Source organism: Bos grunniens, chromosome 9 (assembly GCF_055505025.1).
Source record: "Bos grunniens cultivar Pamir isolate PY7600 chromosome 9, Bosgru_T2T1.0, whole genome shotgun sequence".
Lineage (NCBI taxonomy): Eukaryota > Metazoa > Chordata > Mammalia > Artiodactyla > Bovidae > Bos > Bos grunniens.
In genome coordinates, this window is record NC_141173.1 from 13,809,080 (window position 1) to 13,835,355 (window position 26,276).

Below are 26,276 nucleotides of genomic sequence, written 5' to 3' on the forward strand. Positions count from 1 at the left end.
CAGGCAAGAATACTGGAGAGAGTTGGCATTTCCTCCCCCAGGGGATCTTCCCCACCCAGGGATCAAACCTGTGTCTCCTGCATTGGCAGGTGGATTCTTTACAACTAAGCCACCTGGGAAGCCCAAAAGCTAGGATAACTGATAACAAAACTGAAAACATAGCATTAAATCAAGACAATCACTGAGGTCCAATAAAAACTCTCAACTCAGGTGAGCTTCCCTGGTTGGCAGTATTTGTGTTTATTGTTATTCACTAATGACAAGAGATAAAAACATATCCATGACTTTCCAGGAAAAAAGAACAGAACCTCAGTGTTTGGTACCCTTGTGGACATTTTCTTTCCCTTGGCTAATTTAAACCTGTATCTTTACCCTGTAATAAACTGTAACCATGAATATACTGGTTTAAGTTGAGTTCCATCTTCCAGTGACTTATCAAACCTAAGAATGATTTGGAGAACCTCCTCAAGCTGCAATTGGTGTCAGGACTGGTCTCAGGGGAACAGTCTTCCCCCTAACTATACAGTTGTTTAAACTGACCTAACACTCTTCAGTGATTCCCCTCCCTTTGAATATGGGTGGAAATAGTGACTTGCTTTCAACCAATTATGTGGTAAAGGTTATGAGATACACACGATTACATGTTCGCTGTTAGGTGAAATAAGACTGTTGCACCCTCTTGCTGGAGTTTTTCCCTCCCTTGCCAGCAGTGAACTGCTGACATGCTGGGGGCTGCCAATGCTGGCCGGTTCACACGGCAGGGAACTGAATGCAGTTTCTAGCAGCTGAGGACAATCTCTGGCCAACAGTCAGCAAGAAATTGAAGTCTTCAGTCTTACAACCATAAGAAACTGAATTCTCTGGGGAAGCCTCAGATAAGACTGCAACCCCACTTACACCTTGACTGAAGTCTTGTGAGATGTTGTGCAGACCCATCCCAGAAGCCTGTCCCAGAGAAATGGTGAGATAATAAATGTGTATTGTTCAAGCCACTAATTTCATGGTAAGTTTAATGCAACAGTAGAAAACCAATATAGCCCAACTCCACCATCATTGTTACACATAAGCACTCAGACTGTTACCCTATCTTCTCCATATAACTAATTATAATTCTGATAAAATTAATAGCCAGTAGTTATAATATTACTTTGACTTCATAAATACAGCTGAGCAATATTCTCAAACTAAACTATGATTAATTTTCTTTTCTTGGACACAATTTTTCCTGGAGTTAAAAGAAGCTTGGATTTTTTTGTTTGCCCGATTTTCTATTTATTTATCATACTATTTTCTATTTATTTATCACTGAAACTCTTCTCCAAATGTCCAATGATTAGTATGTTCAAACACATTTGGTTGTTAAACAAGATACATAAAATTGCACATAAGCATAAAGACTGTTAAGTTCAAGAAGTAAATTTTAAAACCTCACTCACAAAAAGACACAAAAAATATAGACAATCCACACAGAAGTTAATCGTTACATGAGAATGACAACAAAATAAAATGATGATGAGAAAACAATAAAACAGCCAATAAGAAAATGTGCAAAATACATGAATAGAAAAAAGTTAACAAGCAGCAGCTCCCTCAAGTTGAATGCTGAGTAGAGGAGAGAGGGTAACATTTCCATACTCTTTCAGTTTTGTACCATATGTGTATTATTGCTTTTTCAGAAATACATATAAAGTATTACTGAAAGTAAAAGAAAATAAGTTATGTTTTATATTTAGCCATGTAGTAAAGTATCCTATATTTTTCTATAAAAGATAATCAATTTCCCAAGACATGCAGAACCAATTTTTTCATTTCCTTCTTACCTATCCTATCACATAGGACAGGACACTACTTCCAAATATATTCATATGTTCAATAAAATCTACCCCGTTCATAGAGGCAATGATCATTTCTAACATTGTCCCTTGCCACCTTCCACACATTTGTGCTAGGTCAGGAGTGCTGTTCAGTAAGTGCTTGATGAATTTAATTGAGGTGATCTGTATTTCGTCCTTTTCACCCCACTCTGATAAAGCTTTTATACTCTAAATACTTCTTTGTTTTTAAAAGATTTACTTATTTATTTATTTATGGCTGGGTCTTTGTTGCTGCATGAGGGCTTTGTCTAGTTGCAGAGAATGAGAGCTATTCTCTAGTAGTTTGAGGACCTTTCACTGTAGTGACTTCTCTTGTTACGGAGCACAGGCTCCACAGGCTCTAGGGGGTACTGTAGCACATGGGCTCAGCAGTTGCGACTTGCAGGCTCCAGAGCTCAGGCTCAGTAGTTGTGACACGTGGTGAGTTGCCCCGGGACATGTGGGATCTTCTCAGAGCAAAGATCAAACTCATGTCCTCTGCATTGGCAGGTAGATTCTTAACCATTGGACCACCAGGGAGACCCTTAAATACTCCTTTGCTTCTATTAAATAATCTCTTTTCTAGGATAATCCATCCTTTTATATTGATTAGACTTGATGAAGACAAACTGATGGCTGAATAATTATATTCATTTTAGTCAATCACTGTTGTGATACATTTCAATTATTATAAAGTCACTCTAATTCTTGGGTTCTTCTTAAAAATAAAATTTCAAAACTCATCAAAAACCGGAAATCCATTGTTTTGCTCATATTCAATTTGCTTTGACAGAAATTCTTTACTTGGCTTGCCAATTTCGTCTCGAGAGAAGAGATTGACATCAGGAATGAAATAGTGCTCAAGGTGTTCTGTCTTGAGACACTGAAGAAAGTATGTCACACAGTTATCAAAGCAGAGCTCTAGGTCTTTGTAGAGCCACTGACTGTCATGCGGGTTCTGGGTACAGACATGAAGGAAGGCAGTCTTCACATGATAAGAACAGAACTTATCCAGTCCCCTTTGCTTTCCAAACTTTTTTTTCAGTTGTTCTAAAAGGTATTTCATCAGCTTTAAACACTCTTTCCTGTTGAATAGAAAACAGAAGCATTTATTTTTATTTCTTTACAACCTTTTTCATTCCACAAACAACTTTAGGCATCTTACGGGAAAAACATACAAAGATGTAATAAACAATACAGATATATAATACATTTTTTATAAAGACACAAAAAACAATAAAGGTATGTATGTGTGCGTGTGTGCTCAGTCACTTCAGTCCTGTAGGACTCTTTCTGACCGTATTTACTGTACCCCGCAAGGCTCCTCTGTCCATGGGATTCTCCAAGCAAGAATACTGGAGTGGGTTGCCATGACCTCCCCAGGGGATATTCCCAACCCAGGGATTGAACCCACATCTCCTGCATTGCAGGTGGACTCTTTACTGCTGAGCTACTAGGGAAGCCCAAAGATATGTATAAATAATATAATTAGAGTCATTCTAAAACCTAATTATTTTTTCAAATACATACTTTAAAAGTTTCAAAAACATATTTTCTCCTTCCCTCTTCCCCATTCATAGCTGAAGTTTTTATTCTATTAGGATTAATTCAACTACATGAAAACTAACAGATATTTTACATTATTCATCCAGTTCAGTATTTAGAAAAATCTTGTTTTAATTTTTATAAAATCATTGTCTTATTTTGATTTAGATTAACCATTCAGTTATTTTGGTAGCTGACAAAATTTAATGTTTATAAAATTATTAAGCCTTATCAACAATAGACTTTTCTTAATGCTTGCTTCAAAGCCTGCATGTGAAGCCTTAAAGAACCCTCTGTGCCCACACTTTGGGTATCCTTGGTTTAACCTTTTAACTTCTGTGATCCTTATTCTATTCAGCTTTGAAAGTGAAAGTGAAAGTGACAGTCACTCAGTCGTGTCCGACTCTTTGCAACTCCATGGACTATATCCAGTCCATGGAATTCTCTAGGCCAGAATACTGGAGTGGGTAGCCTTTCCCTGCCCCGGGGGATCTTTCCAACCCAGGGATCGAACCCAGGTCTCCTACATTGCATGTGGATTCTTTACCAGCTGAGCCATAAGGGAAGCCCAAGAATACCGGAGTGGGTAGCCTGTCCCTTCTCCAGCAGATCTTCCGGACCCAGGAATCAAACTGGGCTCTCCTGCATTGCAAGCAGATTCTTTACCAACTGAGCTATCAGGAAAGCCCAACTTGAGAAACTGAAATGAATGATTCTTTTCAAAACTCAGTTCTTTATGGTATGTATGCTAATAAAGAAAAATAATTACCCACATCTTAGTGCTGTTTCAAACTTGGCTTGTCATTCCCTGGCCTTCCTCATAGCTAAACCATCTCAAAGCAAGCAGTGGTCCTTTGGTCTCTTCCCATTATTGCAACATTATTATTCATTGCCTTGAACCAACCAGAACGTTAAGGCAAACCCAACTGTCATGGCTAGTATTCACACCCTCCACTCTTTCCTCCTCTCAGACGTCCATAGCATCCAGGCTCAGGTCTATGCTCCCCAGCAGTCCCTTTGTTTTTTTAAGATTATTTTTTTAATGTGGACCATTTTTAAAGTCTTTATCGAATTTTGTTACAATGCTGCTTCTGTTTTATGTTTTAGTTTTTGTGCCTCAAGGCACACGGGAATCTTAGCTTCCCAACCAGGGATTGATCCCGTACCCTCTGCATTGGAAGCTGAAGCCTTAACCATGGGCCACCAGGGAGGTCCCAGCATTGCTTCTAACAACATCCTTTCCTTAGTCCCTTGGACCTGGCGTCCTTGGTTTCATGTTTACACTCCAATACCCCTGGTCAATCCAGCCATGTGCTGCCCCCAGGACTCAACCCAGCAGTGGTAATCTTCAGGTTTCAACTATGGAGTCAGCAAAGAACTAAGCATTCTATTGGTATGTCTGTCATTTACAAAATAAGGAGGTTACCTGCAACATTTTACTCCTTCAGTTTCACAGCATGTTTTAGTTTGTCCATGATTTGTCAAAATGGCCTTTTCAATGTGAGAGAAGGACAGCCGCCATGTTTCTTCTTAATATCCAAAAGAAAAGCATAAAAGCACTTTACCAAAAGCATCCAGTAACAAACAAATATTTAAGTGATTTCCTTCATTAAAATATAATTCTGAAAAATTTCTAGGAGGAGACAGACCAAAAGAAGTGAACGGATAAATAATGTGCTTACATATTAAAACAAGTGATTTGACCAAGCAAACAATGGGCCAAGATAGAGAACAATTAGGGGAAGAAGTCAGAGCTTAATATAGTGAGCTATGGTAAGATCTATTGCTTTTTATGTGTTGCTAAATTCTGTTTGCTGATGTTTTGTCTCTATATTGTTTATTCTTTTATACTATCCTTGCAAAGTTTTAGTATTTATGCAAAATGAATCAGGGAACGTTTCCTTTTTTTCTATTTTTGGAATTTTACGTAATAGAATGATTTCCCCTGTCTCCCCAAGTTTTACCATGGATAGCTCTGACCCATCCTATCACTGTTGAGTTTTAATACCAGGCATTGGTTTTTCATTTTAAAAGTCAATCAACACAACCTGTAGCATTAACAGAACAGGGGAGAAACATATGACCAACTCAACAGATACAGAAAATGCAGCCAATAAAATTTAATATTCATTCATCTTTTAAACACCTTTCAGTAATTTAAATGCAGATGGAACCTTGATCTGATGATAGCAATATGATAATCTAACATAAAAAGTTGAAGTTTTTTCTTTGAAAACAGGAATGTAGGCTGCTATCCTCATTCCGTTTGACATGCAATAGCTATCGTAGCAGGCACAGTAAGAGAAGGAAAAATAGGGTGATAGCACTGGAAAGAGAAAAACAAAGCCATCATTTCTGATCGATGATATAATCGTGTATATAGAAAATACAAAAGAAACATAATGACAGGTATGTGTGAGTTCCATATATTCTTCAGTCTACTTATCTGTTTTACAATTTTTCATAATGTTACAACTGCCTATGAGTAAATCTGATAAAAGATATACAAAATTTCTGTGGAGAACATTCTAAAACTTCACTGAAAAGTATTAGAGGCAATCCAAATAAACAGAGATGTGCACCTGCACATGAATTAAAGACTCATTATTATAAATACATCACATCTCCCCAAATTCATCTGCAGATTCAATGCTCTCACAATCAAAACTCCAGAAAAAAATGTTTGTGGAACTTGACAATACCAACATTTTTATAAAAATAACAAAGGGTCAAGAATATCTAAAATGCTCTTGAAGAAGGACAGAGTGGGAAAGCAACTATTGAGACTTATAAAGTGACATTATGTATGACATAATGGTATATAGCCCATGGACAGACAAAGATTTGGGGGGGACAGAAAAAAGCATATAATACATACCTAATATACAGATAATAAATATATGGAAAAGGTGGCACAGAGAGAGGTGTGCTCACTGCTGCTATATAAATCCATTTACAACGATCCATTCATGCCATTCTGGAAAAGGCAAACTCTGCAGAGATGGTAAACAGATCAGTGGTTGCCAGAGATTTGGGATGGGGAAGGTTGAGTAAGTAGAGGGACTTTTCAGGGAAGTGAAAACATTATGTAATTATAGATAATGATGCAATGCATTTGTCAAAACCAATAGGACTTCATGGCATGAAGAGTGAACCTTAATATACACAAACTGTTAAAAAGTCATTTAGATGGTCAAGGGATCTCAGGAAGGAATGCACACTGTGAAAAGGGGCTCTAACTGTATCACAAACGTATGACACAACCTCCCTGAAGGGGCTGGGGGCAAAAGGTGCTGACTGAAGTCGCTTTGGAAACAGGGTCTGTAAGACTGAAGGTGAAAGGAACGGTACATGTGCCCCGTGCACACAGGGGAATGGGTTTGCAATTCTGAAGCGCTCATATGTGTGGGTGGGAACTGAACAAGGAACGATGGGCTAGGTGGGTGGCAGATGGTAGGAGCCAGGTTTCTCACTGTTGGAATGAAAGGTTACAGATAGCAAGGAGGGAGGGCAAGATGACCCACGTGGTAACGGATTACAGTTAGAGGCATCAGCATGAACTCATGTACCACTTGATACAAATACAGGTGGTGAGCTGTGCATATCCTGGGGATAGTATACATACACATATTTCCTTGCTCCCCTAGCTGAAAGGGATGACACCCTAGCAGCAGAACACACATAGCACCCAGATCACACTTCTACAGTTCTAGTATACATTCTACAATAAAATGATCCAGAAAGTTCCTTGGAGAAATGGCTGATTCTAGGACTGAAGCAGGAATTACGCAAGATGAGCCTGGAGCATCTTGTAGTGCCAGAAAGTGAATGAGTACTGAAAATAAAAACCAAAAAAACCACAATTATGGGACATATGTCCAAAGGATACAGGAGCCAACTGCAAGAGCTCCTGAAGACCAAAGCTAGAACAATTTAGGCAACAAAATGAAAGCAGTATTGAATTATAGCCCAAAATATGAGACAAATACCCATGAGTCCATACTGATATGGTTTAAGTAAACAGATTAGAGAGAAATCTCCCATGCAGAAGAATTCTGAATAATTTGTGTAAATACTCTGCTCTTAAAGAGGTGAGCTTAAGTGTGAGCTGTGCACAGTGACTTCCTTCCAAAACGCACAGTATGAAAAGGGGGGAAAGAGAAGATCTTAACAGGGAAGAAACCTGGCAAACACTCCCTGAGCCAGGAGATTAAGGTCCACACCAGCAGTGTTAAGTCAGGCCCACGATGTACCGTTGACGCAATGTTATGAGAACGGCACTTCATTTCTGTAGTCCTCCTCCCCCAAACCCAGAACTGCAATCTAATCACAAGAAAAACATGAGACACATGCCAAATGAGGGCTGTTCCACAAAATATCTGACTGGTACTCTTCAAAACTGTCAAGGTCACCAAAAACAAAGACTGAGAAACTGTCACAGTCAAGAGGAAACTAAGGAGACATGACGACTATATGGAACGTAGCATGCTACATGGGCTCCTGGAACAGAAGGAGGACATCAGGTAGAAACTAAGGAAATCTAAGTAACAGGACTACATTAATATTGGTTCATTAATTGTGACAAATGTGTCATATTAATGTAAGATGCTAAAATGGAAAATTGGTTATGTGGTATATAGGAATTGTCTATACTATCTTTGTACTTTTTTGGCAAATCTTAAACTATTCTAAAATTAAAAGTTTATTTTAAATAACGACATTGAGGTATCATTTCTCCCTTTTTTGAGTTATTGGCAAACATTCCAAAGTTTAATGAGTTCTGTTGATGAAGCTGAGGGTGAACTGGGTACTTTCCTACACGCAGCTGTTGGGAATGCAAATTGGTAATTCTGTATGGAGGTTACTTTGGCAATACTAGCAAAATTAGATATGGATTTACTATTCCTTGACAAACTGCAAAAATCGACTGTAAAAAGGAATGGGTGCTCAAAAAAACCCTTGGTGGGGTTTTTGAAAAGGTACACATACCTCAATGTTCACAGCCGCATTGTTCACAATTGTCAAGATATGAAAGTAACCCAAGTGTCCATCAACAGATGAATGCATAAAGCAGCTGTGGTATATATACAGTGGAATACTACTCAGTCATTAAAAACAAGAATGAAATTTTGCCATCTGCAGCAACATGGACAGACTTGAAGGGCATTATGCGAAATGAAATAAGTCAGACAGAGAAAGACAAAAACACTCTATGACATGATTTTATACATGGAACTTAAAAAAATAAACTAGTGAAAATAACAATAAGATTCACAGATAAAAGACAACAAATGAGTGGTTACCAGTGGAGGGGGCAATACAGGGGTGAGGAAGTGGGAAAGACAAACTACTGGGCATAAGACTACAAGGATGTATCATCATACAACACAGGAAATATATAGCTAATATTTTGCAATAATTCTCAATAGAAAGTAACCTTTAAAAAGAGCATAAAAATTTTGTTAAAAGAAGAAATGAGTGCTGGTCTTCCATGGTAGCTCAGTGATAAAGAATCCGCCTGGCAACAAAGGATCGGCAGTAGACACAGGTTAGGTCCCTGATCTGGGAAGATCTCACAGGCCTTGGAGAAACTAAGCCCGTGCACCATAACTATACAGCCTGTGCCCCAGAGCCTGGAGGCCACGACCACTGAAGCCTGTGCACCACAAGAGAGCTGCCGCAACAAGAAGTCTGCGCACCACAGCTAGAGAGGAGCCCCCAGCTCTCCACAACCAGAGAAAAGGCTAAGGAGCAATGAAGACCCAACATAGCCAAAAGAAAGTAAATACATAGAAGTATTTTAAAAAACAAAAAAAGGAATGAGTGCTATCTCTATATAGAGCTATGGCGTGATAGCCAAGATAATAAGTAAAAATAGAAAAAATGTACTCATTATCTTAAAAAGGGGGTTGCATATAAATATATATACATACGCATATATATTACAGACAAAAAATGCTTGTACTTTTTAAAAACGAAAGGTAAACCCAAAACAATTAATGGATTTCCAATCGGGAAAGGAGAGAAGAGGGTAGAAGAAACATAACAGGGAAGCTGTGTTTCCCTAAGAATACTTTTCTCTGTAGCTTTGACTTTGAGACCATATGAATGCTTTATAAATTTAAAAAACAAAACTAAATCAACATTTAAAATCCAATGTCTAAAATTAGAAACAATAATGAAAATGAATTTTAAGCATGCTGAGTTGGTTGGCTTAACCGACCGGGCTTCAGTAGCTGCAGAACATGAGCTCGGTAGTTGCTGCTCCAGGTCTTAGAGCTCAGGCTCAGTAGTTTGTGGTGCCCGGGCTTAGCTGCCCCGTGGCATGTGGGATCTTCCCGTACCAGGGATCAAACCCATGTCCCCTGCACTGGCAGGTGGATTCTTAACCACTGTACTACCAGGGATGCCTGAGAAAAATGTTATTTTAAAACAAGTTGTGGAATTAGCTAGAATACTTTACCCATAAACATTTCAGCATGATTTTCGGAGGTCAGTATTTATCTGTGTGTGTTTGATACTTAAGGTAAGATTTGCAAACAGTGAAACACAAAAATCTTAAATATTGCATTTGATGAGTTTTGACAAATGACTATACCTGTGTAATTTAAGCCGTATCTGGAGTTAAAAAAGTTATCATCACTCCAGAAAGTTCTCTTGTGCCCCTGCGTAATCAATCCACAGTCACCTCAGGCAACCAATGTTCTAATTAAAAATAAAAAACTGTAGATAAATCTCGCCTGTTCTCAAATGTAATATAATTGAGCTTATACAGTACGGACGTTTCGTTTGTTTTCTTTCACCTGTCTTAATGTTTTTAAGACCCTCTTTTATCAGTAGTTCATTGATTTCTGTTGCTGAGTAGTATTCTAGTTTACAAACATTATATCCATTATCTTTTGATGGACTTCTGGGCTATTTACAGATTTTGGCTGTTATGTATATTCTTGTATAAATGTGTTATGGACTTCATGTTGGATTAGGGAAGACATATGTTTTACTGTATAAGAAACTGCCAGACTGTTTCTCAAAGTGATTGTACCATTTAACACTTCCATCAACAGTGTATGGATTATTCTTTTTAAATAAAGCTTTTCATGTTCATTGACTGGAATATCAGAACTGAAATTGATGAATAACTTTTTTGCATTTAAATGAATTTAAAATGTAGGCAATTTAGATATTTGAGAACACTGCAGTTTTACTGATTTTTTTTTCTATTTTAGCATTCTTTGCATACATTTTGACATGAGGTATTGATAAATGTGATGAAATGTATAGTCCTTGCCATGCTCATTAAGTATCATTGTGAAAATGATCTTTAATGCAAAGAAATATCTTCTAGTTTTATTTTATACATAATGATACTTGTATTTAGTTGATGTTCAATCTCTTTTGTTAGATAAAGTCAACTATGGATGATTACCAGTTTGAAGGAATTTGTATTTTAATGTTTGTACATTTTAGTGTAATAAAAACTATTATGTTTCAAGTCTTAAGGTCAGAAAATAAACTTAATATTTTGACTGTCTTTTTATCTTAACAAAAAGAACTGCAAATAAAGTTTATACTTTAAAAAAATAATTATATTCTTGGTAACAACACCTGTATTATTATTTTGATAACAATTTTTTTTCATTTTTTGATAATATCAAAATCATATTATTTTTGATTCAAAAAAGATTGAAATTTTTGATAAAAAAATCAAACAAAGTATATATTTTAAAATATACCTGTGACCAGGATATTTTTAATAAGATATTTGAAAAGAAAAAAGCTAATATAGGTGTAATACATGCCTATCTATTGATAATACAAGTTATTTTCATTGCCCCTCTTAGCCACTCAGATACACACAGACACAGCCACAGGGTTTTGCCTAAATATGAATAATCTGAAATGAGGAGAGATGGAGACCAGCCAAGGGTGCCAGAGCAGAGGTCAGCTGAGTGCCTGACTGCCTCCACTTTTATCTTAGGCATGGATATGAGGAACTATCTAACCACACTGGCCTTTGTATAGCCACATGGCCACTGAAGCATGCTTCCTCATCTCTAGGCTGATGGGTCTCCCAGTCACCCCCAAGGTAGTTGGCCAAGGGCCACAAAGAGAGCAGTATGGGTCCTGTTGAGATTTCTGTATCACATGCAATGAGGGTTTCTTGGGATAGCCCTGCTAGAAACTGTACACCCTTCTCCAGAAAGTTATATTCCTTTCACAAAATCATGATACATGTAATTCCTTCTTATAAACAACTTTTCTTACAGAAAATGACTCCTACATATATGCAATATAAAGTTATGAGGTGTGTCCACAAAACAAGCCATCAAACTAAGCATGATGGACGATTTCTTGGATATGTTCATTTGTTATCTGATCTCATCTGTTATCAGATAACTTGGCTTCTTTTGTTATCTGTCCTCCAATTTCCTTGGAGTCCAGCAGTAGTAGGTGCTAAAAGTCCTTTATAATTTATGAGAGAAAAAGAAAATAATCGGTGAATTTTTTTTCTACCTCAGAAGATATCACCATTATTCAGCTTCACCTGTAGACTATCTCAGCCCAGTCTTCACAACTTGAATGTTACCCAAGACCACCACCTGAAAACCTGTCCTGACCCAGAAGGCCACGGTACACGGGTGAGGAGACCCAACCAGTGGGCAGAATCGCAGCTGAGGCTGCAAGGAAGTTCTGCCAGCGGCATGGGGAGCAGTAGAAGCAGACAGAGGAGAGAGGAACGAGGCTGGAGTGACAGCTGAGGCTCTGGTGATAACATCAGGAATATACAGCTGCCATTAACTCAACTAGGGATTCTACAAGCACTGCCTCATTTTTATCTTCCCAGAATCTTTCAAGTAGTTTTGATTAACCCACATATGCAGATGACCAAAACAGGTTTAGAGGGGCTTGATAACTAGCTCCAGATCACACACCTAATGAGGGAAGAAGCCTCAGGATTCAAATCCAGGGCAGTCAGATTGCAAGGCCAGTCCTGCTTTTCTTTACTAGCAAGAAACAAACAAAAACAACATTCAAACGCGGGCTAGTAAACATTTTAAAGCTGAGTATTCGATATTACTATTAAAATTATGCCCTTTGCAATTCCATCTCTCACCAAACTCCCGTCTTAGCCCAATGGTTCTTGAAATGCCAACAGCACCAGTTGATCTTTCACTGCCCTAGAATGTAACATTAACGACTCTTTTATCTATGGATATCTTTACGTAAAGCTTCATAATCAAGATACCTTGGAAAAGACTTCCTTCCTTTGCGTGCTTGGGTACCAGGTAAAATGGCTGTCGTTTTAGATTGTCCTTAACTTTTGTTCCAAGCCAGTTACTGATGGGCAGGCCTTTCTGGGTGCTAGCAGGCCAGCTGCTTTTTGACTCCAAAGCCAGGATTATATCCACAGATATTTCTCTAGGTTTTCTAATCAGAAGTGTTACAGCAGGGCTCCCTCTTTTCTTCCTCTCCATAATGACATCAGTATCTGTTTAAAGATATAATAAGGAAGAAAGGGCTTATCAATCCATTTTTCTCTGACAACACAGGAAAAATAATTATAATTGGAGACCTGTAAATACTAACTGTAACACAAAAATTAGTTCTAAAGAAGAAAATGACCCCACAAGGCAGTGTTTTACTCATTTAACCAGTATTGATTGATACCCCTCATGCAGTGGGGGTATCATAAAGATTCTGTTTCATATATAAAACAAGGAGCCCCCAAGGATTGTGGGATCTGGGAGTGCTGTGATTAAATTTTCATTTCAATTTGTGTTTGGCAGTTGGAGGAAGGCCTGCATATGAGGTCGGATGAGCAGCACGAAGGAGAGACGTGATTTAGAAGACCTCACCAGGAAGTCCCTAGCAGTCCAGTGGCTGGGACTCTGAGCTGATGCTGTCAAGGGTCGGGGTTCAAACCCTGGTCTGGTAACTAAGGTCCTACAAGCCATGTGGGGCAGCCAAATTAAAAAAAAAAAAAGATCACAGCAACAGACCAACTCAGAGGGCAGAGGCCTGTCCTACAGAGAGGCAGTGAGCATTAAGACACAGGGAGCAACTGTCATTCACTGTAGCATGATTCACAATAGCCAAGATATGGAGACAATCCACTGACAGATGAATAAGTAGAGACTGTGGCATATACAGACAATGGAATATGATTCAGCCGTAACAAGGAAGAAAATCCTGCCATTTGTTAACAATGTGGATGAATGTGGAAGTCATTCAGTTCAGTCACTCAGTCGTGTCCAATTCTTTGCGACCCCATGGACTGCAGCACGCCAGGCTTTCCTGTCCATCACCAACTCCCGGAGCTTACTCAAACTCACGTCCATGGAGTTAGTGATGCCATCCAACCATCTCATCCTCTGTCATTCGCTTCTCCCACCTTCAATCTTTCCCAGCATCAGGGTCTTTTCAAATGACTCAGTTCTTCACATCAGGTGGCCAAACTATTAGAGTTTCAGCTTCAGTATCAGTCCTTCCAATCAGGACTGATTTCCTTTAGGATAGACTGGTTGGATCTCCTTGCTGTCCCAGGGGCTCTCAAAAGTCTTCTCCAACACCACAGTTCAAAAGCATCAATTCTTTGGTGCTCAGCTTTCTTTATAGTCCAACTCTCACATCCATACATGACTACTGGAAAAACCATAGCTTTGAGTAGATGGATTGTTGTTGGCAAGTAATGTCTCTACTTTTTAATATGCTGTCTAGGTTGGCATAGCTTTTCTTCCAAGGAGCAAGTGTCTTTTAATTTCATGGCTGCAGTCACCATCTGCAGTGATTTTGGAGCCCAAGAAAATAAAGTCTGTCACTGTTTCCACTGTTTACCCATCTCTTTGCCATGAAGTGATGGGACCAGATGCTATAATCTGAATGTTGAGTTTTAAGCCAACATTTTCACTCTCCTCTTTCACTTCATTGAGAGGCTCTTTATTCTTTGCTTTCTGCCATAAGTGTGGTATCTGCATATCTGAGGTTATTGATAATTCTCCCAGCAATCTTGATTTCAGCTTGTGCTTCATCCAGTCCAGCATTTCACATGATGTACTCTGCATAGAAGTTAAATAAGCACAGTGACAATATACAGCCTTTACTTACTCCTTTGCCGATTTGGAACAGTCTGTTGTTCCATATCCATTTCTAACTGGATACAGATTTGACCTGCATATAGATTTCCTAGGAGGTAGGTCAGCTGGTCTGGTATTCCCATCTCTTGAAGAATTCTCCACAATTTGCTGTGATCCACACAGTCAAAGGCTTTGGCATAGTCAATAAAGCAGAAGTAGATATTTTTCTGGAACTCCCTTGCTTTTTTGAATGTTCAGCAGATGTTGGCAATTTGATCTCTGGTTCCTCTGCCTTTACTAAATCCAGCTTGAACATTTAAGAGAGGCTGACATGGTCTAGGCTTGAGGCCTCAAGGTCTTAAAGGGATTAAGATTAAAGTATGAAAGGAAAGAAAGGAAGAGGGAGCAGAGTGAACCAGATACAAGCAAACCTTTGGGGAGGATGGACCCTTGCCCAGCCAGTGACACAGAGGGAGAGGGAGCTAGAGCCTGGGGAACAAAGCTCCACCAGAATGCTGGAGTCCCCTCCCAAGGAAGGGGCAGAGCAGGGCAAGAGACAGGAGCAGCCCCAACCCCGCCCATTTCCTATCCAGTCTCAGCGTCCTGGGCAGGCCATCTGAGTGCTTCCCATGTGTCAGTGTGTGTAATACCTGCACTGAAACCCTGCTTGTGGGAGCAGGTAACTCAGCTGTCACTCAGCCCTGTTTTCCAGGTTTGAGCATGACCCCTCCATCTCAGGAAACATGCGCGCCACTCAGAAGACACTCGGGGACAGCCCTGACGGTCCAGTGGCTAAGATGCCTCGCTCCCAATGCAGAGGCTGAGAAGCACTGGAGCATCTTTGAGGAGCTACCCCATGTCCGGGCAGGGGAGAAGCCCCAGCAAGACAGTAGGAGGGGCAAAATTACATTTAGAATCAAACCCCATACCTGCCAGAGATGCTCAGAGGGCTCAAACAAACCTTGTGTACACCAGGACCCAAAGACCCCACAGAGACTGAGACAGAACTGTGTTTGAGTGTCTCCTGCGGAGGTACAGGTCAGCAGTGGAAGTCATTGTGCTAAGCAAAATGCATGACCTCATTTATACAAAGAATCTAAAAAAGTCGAATACATAGCAGCAGACTGTACAACAGTGGTTACCAGTGGTGGGCAGGTAGGGAAAATGGGAAGACGTTCATCAAAGAGTACAGAGTTGCAGTTATATAGGGCGAGTAAGTCTAGAGATCTAACATACAGATCTTACAGTACTGTTAATACTGTTAATACAGTACTGTTAATACAACTGTAGTGTTTATGGGCATTGTGCTAAGAGAGTATGTTTTAGATACTCTCACTTCACACACAAAAGGCAACTCTGGGACAAGATGCTAATTAGCTTGACCGTGCTAGTCAGTTCATTATGTGTATCAAAACATCACATTGTACACCTTGATTATGGACAATTTTTATTAAAAAAAAAAAAAAAGACCCATGTATTGGAAGTGAAAGCAATAAAGAGGTTCAAATTAATAGAACTGGTAGATAAAACTGAATCTGTGAGGTAAGGGAGAAGGTAGGAGTCGGGGAGGCCATCTCGTGATGCTGGCCTGGGAAATGGTTGACGCTGAGTCTACTGTTCAACACAGAGTTGGCTGAAGGAAGAAAGACTGGACTGAGATGAACTTCATTTCATCTACACTGAGTTCTAGGTGCATGTGGGAAACCCAACTGGAGATGGCCACTGGCTAGAAATTTGGGAAAGGCTTCTAGAGGACAGATACTGGCTTTGGGGGGCGGGGTGTACAAGCAGTAGTGAAAGACCTCTCCCAGATAAGACTTTCAGAAAGGACGACAATGGGAGAGAGGACATATCTCCAAGGAGAAAATCCCACCACATACCCTCATTTTCTTTGTCACTAAATCCAGAAACCCACTTCCTTCTTACCCATGACGTCTCCTTTAGTCCTATTACCACCTAGGAGTGTCCATCCACTTTTCAGAGGCCCCCCAACACATGGTCTCTGGATCCCTTCCTTCTTACCTCGCTCCTTCCATCGCTCCCTCTCCTGCATTGGTGGCCTCCCCTCCTACCGGATCATTCCTGTCTTCACACAAAGGGGATCCAGTGTCTCTCATCCTAAAGGACACTCTCCGTTGACCCTGCATCTATGCTGCCTCCCCACTTACCCATCCTTCCACTTCCTTTGCAGCCAACACTTTCTAAAGAATTACCATTATGCTGTCTCTACAGCATCCCGACCCTTCTCTCTCACGTGCTGAGGACTCCACTGAAACTTCTGAGTCAAACTTACCAACAATCCCCAAAAAACAAACCGAACCAAGTGCAAACATGATCTGGACGTTAGTGCGCTGTAAACACTGAGCACTCCTGCAGAACACGCATAGTCTCCTTTTGCTCCCTCTCTTCTCTCCAGCCCCTAATGAGATCCTCTTCTTATCACTCTGCTTAATACTGCAATTTCCCCCCGGGCCATCCCCCAGCATTCCGGAACCCTCTCATTTTACTATACTTTTTCACCATAGGATTCTCTTAACTTATCCAAAGCCAAACTCTCAACTGCCTTCTTAAACTATCTTCTTCACAGAAGTCAGAGCAAATTTTTAAAAGCGTGAAGCCAATCAATCATTAATGAATGAAAGTCACTCAGTCATGTCTGACTCTTTGTGACCCCATGGACCTTGCAGTCCATGGAATTCTCTAGGCCAGAATACTAGAGTGGGTAGCCCTTGCCTTCTCCAGGGGCTCTTCCCAACCCAGGGATGAACCCAGGTCTCCCGCACTGCAGGCAGATTCTTTACCAGCTGGGCCACAAGGGAATCAATTACCCTCTAATTAAGACCTGAATTCTCAATGGAACATGGCATAAAATCTGAACTCCTTTCCAGGATCCACAAGTCCTCCTAGAATCTGGCCCATAGCCACTTTTACTTCATTTCATGTCACTCCTCCCCTTGTCCACATGGCCCTCTTTTTGCTCCTTGAGCTTATCAAGCTCTTTTCTGCCACAGGGCTTTACTCCACCACCCACTCTATCCCAACTGCTACCACGTCTCCCAGTTCATTCCCTTCAAAGCACACACTGTAATTTGCTTTTGCAAATTCAGGAGGGGAGTCCCACTGATTTTACTCAACCACCTATACCCAAGGGTGCAGGCAGCTTCTCAGCAAATATTCAGTGAAGATCAAAATAGAGCCAACTGGAAATTCTCTGGTGGTCCTGTGGCTAGGACTCTGTGCTTTCACCACCAGAAGCCCAGGTTCAATCCCTGATCAGGAAACTAAAATCCCACAGGGCCACATGGTGCGGCTAAAAAAAACAAAGGCAAACAAAAGAGAGCCAATCAGCATTTAGGATGAATACCAAGAAAATGCAGTAGACGAAAATTAAGAGCAAAAGCTTGTTTCTAGAAGGTAGTCTGGGCTTCCCAGGTGGTGCTAGTGGTAAAGAATCCGCCTGCCAATGCAGGAGACATAAGAGACACGGGTTCAATCCCTGAGCCAGGAAGATCCCCTGGTGGAGGGCATGGCACCTACTCCAGTATTCTTGCCTGGAGAATCCCATGGACAGAGGAGCCTAGTGGGCTACAGTTTCTGTAGGGTCTCAAAGAGTTGGACACAACTGAAATGACTTGGCATGCATGTAGTCAACAGTCTACTGCAGGGAAATCAAAAAAGATCAGGAGAAGAAATTAGTGCATATGATTAGACCTTAAAGAATCAAAAGTCAAAGATCTTACCTTCAATATGTTTAATTTCTTCCTTAATGATTTTCCTGAATTTGAACAGCATCTTAGAAGCCGATAAGATTCCCCCTTCTAAGAACTGATCCAGAGGACTTCCTTTGGGATTTCTTTTGAATTTCACAAAGTAATGAGCACTACTGTTGCAATATTCTTCCAGCTGAATTCGGGGAACCTCCAGTGTGAACATAAGATCAAATTCATTAGGAGCAGAAATCTAAGAAACAGGAAAAATAGCACTGATTGTGTTTGCCTGTAAATATGTTCCAACCCACTACAATCTTTTTCATGAAATTTCCACTTAAAATCATACTGTGAAAAGCAAGATTCCTAATATTTATACCCACTGAGACTAGTAGAGCTGGGAAAATATTATTGGTTTCAATTTTCAGGTTCTATACTCATTTATAAAAACTATACTCATTTTTAAAAACAATTTAAAATAATATTCAAGGTTTAAAATCTGTACCAGTTTTTTTCCCTGAGTTCAAAGCTTGATAAAATTAAAGACCTTTAAGATGCCACCTTTTATGTCACAAGCTACACACTGAGCCACCCTCCTGTCACTGGTCTCAAAAATGTGTGTAGTTACTTCCTGGCTAGTTGATCAAGGCCCCTTGCCTTACAGCTGTCATCCAAATTAAGTGTTAGCTCCAAGTCACACACTAACTAAATAGTGTCTTTGAACCACAGCATTTTAAAAGCTTCAGGGTATTTCCTTGAAGTCCTGTGGTTAGGACTCCAAGTTTTTGCTGCCAAGGGCACATGTTCAGTCCCTGGTGGGGGAACTAAGATATCAAAAGCTGCACAGCATGGCTAAAAAATAAATATCATCATATATATAAAGAGCATCAAAGAATCTTCTTCATCACCACAATAATAATGATAGCAATTATAATCAATGATTACTTTCTTATAGTAAAAATGCAGGGACTTCCCCAGTGGTTAAGAATCTGCCTTGCAATGCAGGGCACATGGGTTCAATCCTTGTCAGGGGATTAAGATTGCACACGCCGTGGGGCAGCTGGGCCCAAGACCTGCACCTACAGAGCCTGTGCACTCCAGTCTGTGTGCCACAACTCCACAGAAGCCCACATGCCACCGCATAAGATCCCATGTGCTGCAACTGAGACCCCATGGAGCCAAAATAAATTAAAAATAAATAATATTTTAAATGCATGAGTCTTTCACTCATTAGCGGTAAGCTTCAAACACAGCTACTGGACTGTCTTATTGAACACAATTATCTGGTGGCCGTATGTTTTTTGCCCCCCACATCAATGTGGCTAGTCTGCATTGAGATGTACAGGTGCTGTGTGAACTATATCCTCTCCAAATTCATATACTGAAGCCCTTGCCCTCAATGTGACTATACTTGGGAGACAGGGCTTTTAGGAATTAATGAAGGTAATGAGATCATAAGGGGTAGGGTCTTAGTTGACAGGACTGGTGGACTTATAAGAAGTGAGATCAGTCATGTCTCTCTGAACACGTGCTGAGGAACACGGTGAGGATACAGGAACAAGGTCTGCAAAGCAGGCTGAGAGCCCTCACCAGAACCTAGCCATTTTGGTACCCCAATCATGGACTTCCAGCCTCCAGAACTGTGAGAAAATAAATGTCTGTTGTTTAAGCCTCTCAGTCTATGACATTTTGTTATGGTAGCCCAAGCTGACTAGGAGATACTACAAGGGTTAAACAAACACTTGAAGTGCCATCCATGGGAATGAAGTACAAGCCTCTGAAAATCCACTCCTCCAGAAATGGTCAAATTCAGCTTTTTCAGATCTCTGTAAATTAACCAAATGGCCTGCAACAATCCAAGGAGGATTTATTCAAGAAAAATGGCTGAATCTCAGTAAGGACAGTGAGCCTTGTGGACATTCTAAATTCTACATTCTACCGCCATGCCCAGCAGCATTCCCACTTCTGATCAGAAACCTCCATCAAGAGTAGCCACGACCCTGACTTCTAACAGCAAATGTTAGGTTTGCCTGTTTGGGAACATCATATAAACTAAATCATATAGTAGGAACTCTTTACATCTGACTTCTTTCATTCATCATTGTGAGACTCATCCAGATCACTATATCTATAGTGGCAGTTCTCATTCTTTATAGTATTCCAATCAATTAATGGAATATACCAAAATAGATTTATGTATTCTGTTGTTGAATATTGTTTCCAATTTTAACTACAAATAGTTCTGAGTTTAATTATTATAGTTATTCTGAGCATTCTTACATATGTCTTTGGGTGGCCATGGGCACTCATTTCTATTGGATATACACCCAGAATAGGACTGCTGGACCATAGGATAGGCAAACCTTTAACTTTAGAAAAAAATTTTAGTTTTCAAAAGAGGAAGTACCAACTTATCCTCCCATCATCAACATAAAGGAATTTCAGTTGCTTCACATCTTCCTCAAACTTGGAATTGTCAAAATTTTAAATTTAAAATTTAACATTTAAAATTTTAGCTCAATGAGCAAAAATTAGGTCCATGTGGACAAGAGGAAGATGACATGAAACAAAGCTGAAGAGGAGGCCATGGCCCAGATTCTGCGAGGACATGTAGATCCTGGAAAGGAGTTCAGATTTATTCCACTGTGTTCATTGAGAATGTAGGTTTTAGTTTTATATTTTTGAAAATTTACTCTGGCCTCTGTGGAGAAGATATTACAAGAAGGCAAATAAGGAGATCAGAAAGGCAAAAGTTCAGGTGAAAGATGGTGGCTTAGATGGGGGTAGGGGTGAGGTGCTGGGGATTGACAAAAAGAACATATGAACTGGCAAGCCCACAGGGATTTCTACAAGAAAATTTCCAGATTTTCACCCAGAATTTGATACTACATACAATAAAATGCATGAATGGAAATGCATCAATATGAATCCAAGTGAAAGAGTTAATGAGAAGTATCTTTTACTTCTCAAAGTAATGGAATCAATTCAGAAAGTTTGGAACCCCATTTTGAAATTCAAGTGCATGCATAAAATAAAAAATACACCAAAATAACAGTGAACAAAATAAAAAGCAATAATATTGTTCTTTTATGTGCTTTTCTGAATTTTCCAGGGAAATCAACACAGAACAGTGGCAAATACAGGAGAGGCTGAGGACAGAGGTACAGAGGGTTAGTACTGCTGTGCCATGGTCTACTGGAGGGCAGGCAGTGGGTCAACTCTAAAATGAACATGAAGACCTTTTAGAATCAATTTTTAAAAATCAATATATGTTTTAGATAAAACAAATTTCATTGGATTTCTTTTCATCAGCTTGATTTTAAAAAGGAGACTTGTGAATGGATAACAAGGAACTCTGCTCAATATAACAACCTAAATGGGAAAAGAATTTGAAAAAGAATAGATACATATATATGTATAAATGAATCATTTTGCTGTACTCCTGAATCTATCACAACACTGTTAATCAACTATACTCCAATATAAAATAAAGTTTTTAAAAAAATAAATAAAAATGAGAGTGATTCTGACTGGACACCGCTCTCTAAATGTCTTAATTGTCCTTGAGTTCTAACTAATAACTTTCTCTTTTCCTTTGAACCATGCATAGAACTGAACAGTTTGATATTTATGTAATAAGAATCATGCTCTAGACAGATAGTCTGATATAAGTTTTGCTCATTTGGCTTTCAAGTAGCTTTAGATGAAATTATGAGTGGTCTTCAGTGTTAAAAGTATTTAAGATCTAAAACCAGGTACATACACTACATCTTCCTGTGATAAATATCACTGCATGTGTGACTGCTCAGTCCTGTTCAACCTGTTGGGACCCCGTGGTCTGTAGCCTGCCAGGCTCCTCAGTCCTTGGAATTTTCCAGGCAAGAATACTGGAGTGGGTTGCCATTTGCTACTCCAGAAGAACAGTACAAAAAAAAGTCTTAAAAAAAAAAAGTCTTAATGACTTGGATAACCACGATGGTGTGGTCACTAACCAGAGCCAGACATCTTGGAGAGTTAAGTCAAGTGGGCCTTAGGAGGAATTACTACAAAGCAAGCTAGTGGAGATGATGAATTCCAGCTGAGCTATTTAAAATCCTTCAAGATGATGCCGTTACAAGTGCTTCACTCAAACTGGCAGCAAATTTGGAAAACTCAGCAGTGGACACAGGACTGGAAAAGATCAGTTTTCATTTCAATTGCAAAGAAGGACAAGGCCAAAGAATGTTCAAACTATGTGCATCCATTTCACATGCTAGCAAAGTAATACTCAAGATCCTTCAAGCCAGGCTTCAGCAGTAAGTGAACCAAGAACTTCCAGATGTACAAGCTGGATTTAGAAAAAGCAGAGGAACCAGAGATCAAATTGCCAACATCTGCTGGATCACAGATAAAGCAAGAGAATTCCAGAACAACATCTACTTCTGCTTCACTGGTTATGCTAAAGCCTTTGACTGTGCGGATCACAACAAATTGTAGAAAATTCTTAAAGAGATGGGAATACAAGACCACCTTACCTGCCTCCAGAGAAATCTGTATGCAGGTCAAGAAGCAACAGTTAGAACGGAACATGGAACAACGGACTGGTTCCAAATAGGAAAAGGAGTACGTCAAGGCTGTATATTGTCACTCTGCTTAATTAACTTCTATGAAGAGTACATAATGCAGATGATAGGCTGGATGGAACTCAAGCTGGAATCAAGATTGCAGGGAGAAATATCAATAACCTCAGATATGCAGATGATATCACCATCTGGCAAATTATACCACCTAATGGCAGAAAATGAAGAGGAACTAAAGAACCTCTTCATGAAGCTGAAAGCTAAGTGAAAAGCTGGCTTAAAACTCACCATTAAGAAAACTAAGATGATGGCATCCAGTCCCATCACGTCATGGCAAATAGAAGGGGAAAATATAGAAACAGTGACAGATTTTATTTTCCTGGGCTCCAAAATCACTGTGGACAGTGACTGCAGCCATGAAATTAAAAGATACTTGCTCCTTGGAAGAAGAGCTATGACCAACCTAGACAGTGTATTAAAAAGCAGAAACATCACTTTGCCAAAAAACGTCCATCTAGTCAAAGCTATGCTTTTTCAGTAGTCATGTATGGATGTGAGAGTTTGACCTTAAAGAAGGTTGGACCTGTGAAGAACTGATGCTTTCAAACTGTGGTGCTGGAGAAGACTCTTCAGAGTCCTTTGGACAGTAAAGAAATCAAACTAGTCAATCCTAAAGTAAATCAACCCTGAAAGTTCATTAGAAGGACTGATGCTAAAGCTGAAGCTCCAATACTTTGGCCACCTGGAAGAGCTGACTCATATAAGAAAAGACTGATGATGGGAAAGATTGAGGGCAGGGGGAGAAGGGAGAGACAGAGGATGAGATGGTTCCACGGCATCACACAATGAATGGACAGGAGTTTGAACAGACTCCCAGAGATGGTGAAGGACAGGGAAGCCTGGTGCGCTGCAATCCATGGTGTGGCAGAGTCAGACAAACACGACTTAGTGACCGAACAAGAACTACTTCAGGGGATCTTCGCCATCCAGAAATCGAATTCAGGTCTCCCACATTGGCAGGCGGATTCTTGACCACTGTGCTAACCAGGGAAGCTCAAATAGAACTGTTCAGTTCAGTCACTCAGTCGTGTCCGACTCTTTGCGACCCCATGGACTGCAGCACGCCAGGCCTCCCTGTCCATCACCAACTCCCGGAGTTTACTCAAACTCATGCCCATTGAGTCGGTGATGCCATCCAACCATCTCATCTTCTGTCGTCCCCTTCTCCTCCCGCCTTCAATCTTTCCCAGCATCAGGGTCTTTTCAAATGAGTCAGCTCTTCCAGGTGGTCAAAGTATTGGAGTTTCAGCTTCAACAATGAACTTCAAATAGCACTGAGTCCACACCAATAAAATGAGCAGCCATATAGCGTTCCAAGTTGTGACCAATAAAAATGAGCAGCCGTATAGGGTTCAAAATGGTGTAAAACATTCTCTGACGGTGCAGTTTACAATCTAAATGGAAAGCCAAAACAAATCAGCGTTTTAATGAGGTGTCACAGACCACTCAAGCATTACTTCCGAAAGGAAGTGAGGGGCGCGCAGGAGGTGGGTATTCTCCCGGGAACTGCGGAGGAGGCGCCCGGCGACTCACCTTCACTCGCTCGTAGTAGCTCCCTGTGCGGAGCAGGTCGACGCCTTTGAACTCCGACTCGCGGCTGTTCAGCCGCCGCAGCAGGTGGTCCCCCAGCCTGTTCACCACCTCCGCCGCTACGGATATCTCCTGACGGCTCAACTTCAACTTCTCCAGCACGGCCCGGGGCTTCCAGGCACCGGGCGCCTCCTCCCTTCGCCCGAGATGCGGAGAGGGGGCCCGCGGGCCGAGGCCGGGGCCTTCCGGGGGCCCGGACTGGGGTCTCCGCGCCCGAGCGGAGCTCGCGGTTCCCCGGCTGCGAGTCGAAGCCCTGGGCAGGGGGTGCCCGGGGGCCGCGGGAGGCTCTGCGTCCGCGGTCGGAGCCGCCGGGCCCTCCGCCTGGTCCTCGGCGCGGGCTGCCCGCGCGCGGACCTGCGGCTTCTCCCTCCGGGAGCCCGACGCCCCAGCGGCACCGCACCTGCGTGCGCCGGGCCGGGGGGCCTCGGGGACAGCCGCGGGCTCGCTGGGCTCCGCGGACAAGCCGCCTTCCACACACGGCGCCGAGACCCCGGAGGCGGTTTCCGAAGCTTTCCGCGTCGCCTTTCGCCGCGGTGGGGCCATGGCTGGCGTTCTTTTGTTCCCCTAAGGGAGACCAGCTCCGGGAACTGGCGGCGCAGGAGGAGGAATCGGCAATCGCGGTAGGAAATGAAACTTAAAAATGTGGCGGGAAATGAGCGAACGCGGTGGGACGCACGCGCGGAAAACCTGACGGGGCGGGGCGGGGCGGGGCGGGGCGGGGCGGTCACGCAGAGGCACGCCCCCGCCTCGGAAGCGCGGGCCCACGCCCGCCCAGGAGTCCGCTGGATTTCCTTGCTTCGAGCGCTGCCTTGTGGCTTGGGAACTAGGCAGAACCGAACTCAGGAAAGCGCAAAAGAGCTTCCCGAGCTTTGAAAGTGAGAGGGGTTTAATGGCGTGTCGCCCAAGAACATTTAGGAAAAAACTATCTCACATATTCGGAGAAGGCAATAGCACCCCACTCCAGTACTCTTGCCTGTAAAGTCCCATGGATGGAGGAGCCTGGTAGGCTGCAGTCCATGGGGTCGCTGAGGGTCGCTGAGGGTCGGTCACGACCGAGCGACTTCACTTTCACTTTTCACTTTCATGCATTGGAGAAGGAAATGTTAACCCACTCCAGTGTTCTTGCCTGGAGAATCCCAGGGACGGGGGAGCCTGGTGGGCTGCCGTCTATGGGGTCGCACAGAGTCGGACACGACTGAAGTGACTTAGCAGCTTAGCATCGAACATATTGAACTTGACGGAGCAACTTTCTAAATGCAAGTTTAAGTAAAGGATTTTCTTATTAATAGTAAACATATTTTTTTAAATAGGTGGAATCATATGGATTGAATATTGAATAATAATTGGATTGAATAATATGGATTGAATATGGAATAAATATTTATTACTTAACCTTTTTTTTAAACTTATCGTTTTAAAAGCACCCACAATCAAACTGTAAAGTTCTTATTGGTGAGTTTTATCCACTGGTTCTCAAAAGCCTATCAAACATAGGCACTTATATTTTAAATAATTAATACTGCTTTGGCCGTTGTGATTCCAGAGTATTTCAATACAGGCTTTCAAGTATCGATTTCTAAAGCCAAGTCCTTTACAGAAATACATATTTGATAGAAAGTCCTAGGTTTAGCATGCCTTGGTACTTTTTTTTTTTTTTAACCATTCTAACCATTTTAAGTGTACAGTTCAGGGTGAAACCATCACCACCATCAGTCTCAAGAACTCTTCATCTTGAAAAACTGAAACTCTACCCATTAAACACCCCATTCCCTCCTGCTTGCTCTGACTTCCGGAAAGCACTCTACTTTCTGTCTCTGAATCTGACCATCTAGGTTCCTTATGTAAGTGGAAACATATTTTTCCTTTCATGATGAGCTTATTCAATAT

The 26,276-nt window shown here is 41.2% G+C and overlaps 1 protein-coding gene across 5 annotated transcripts; it reads right to left on the reverse strand.

Annotated features, from left to right (window-relative positions):
* Positions 1 to 220: 220 nt before the first annotated feature.
* Positions 221 to 25,088, reverse strand: CGAS (cyclic GMP-AMP synthase). 5 transcript variants are annotated; one of them, XM_086316800.1, is made up of 5 exons: positions 24,333 to 25,073; positions 18,214 to 18,391; positions 12,646 to 12,888; positions 4,825 to 4,927; positions 221 to 2,938 (listed from the first exon to the last, which is right to left on the reverse strand). In XM_086316800.1, the coding sequence occupies exons 1-5, from the start codon at positions 24,930 to 24,932 to the stop codon at positions 2,587 to 2,589; spliced, it is 1,476 nt and encodes a 491-aa protein (XP_086172926.1). In that variant the 5' UTR covers positions 24,933 to 25,073; the 3' UTR covers positions 221 to 2,586. The 5 variants fall into 5 exon arrangements, with proteins under 5 accessions (XP_086172926.1, XP_086172925.1, XP_086172927.1 ...); XM_086316799.1 differs by having other exon boundaries at positions 18,214 to 18,433; positions 24,333 to 25,072; XM_086316801.1 differs by lacking the exon at positions 12,646 to 12,888 and having other exon boundaries at positions 18,214 to 18,433; positions 24,333 to 25,088.
* Positions 25,089 to 26,276: the final 1,188 nt, after the last annotated feature.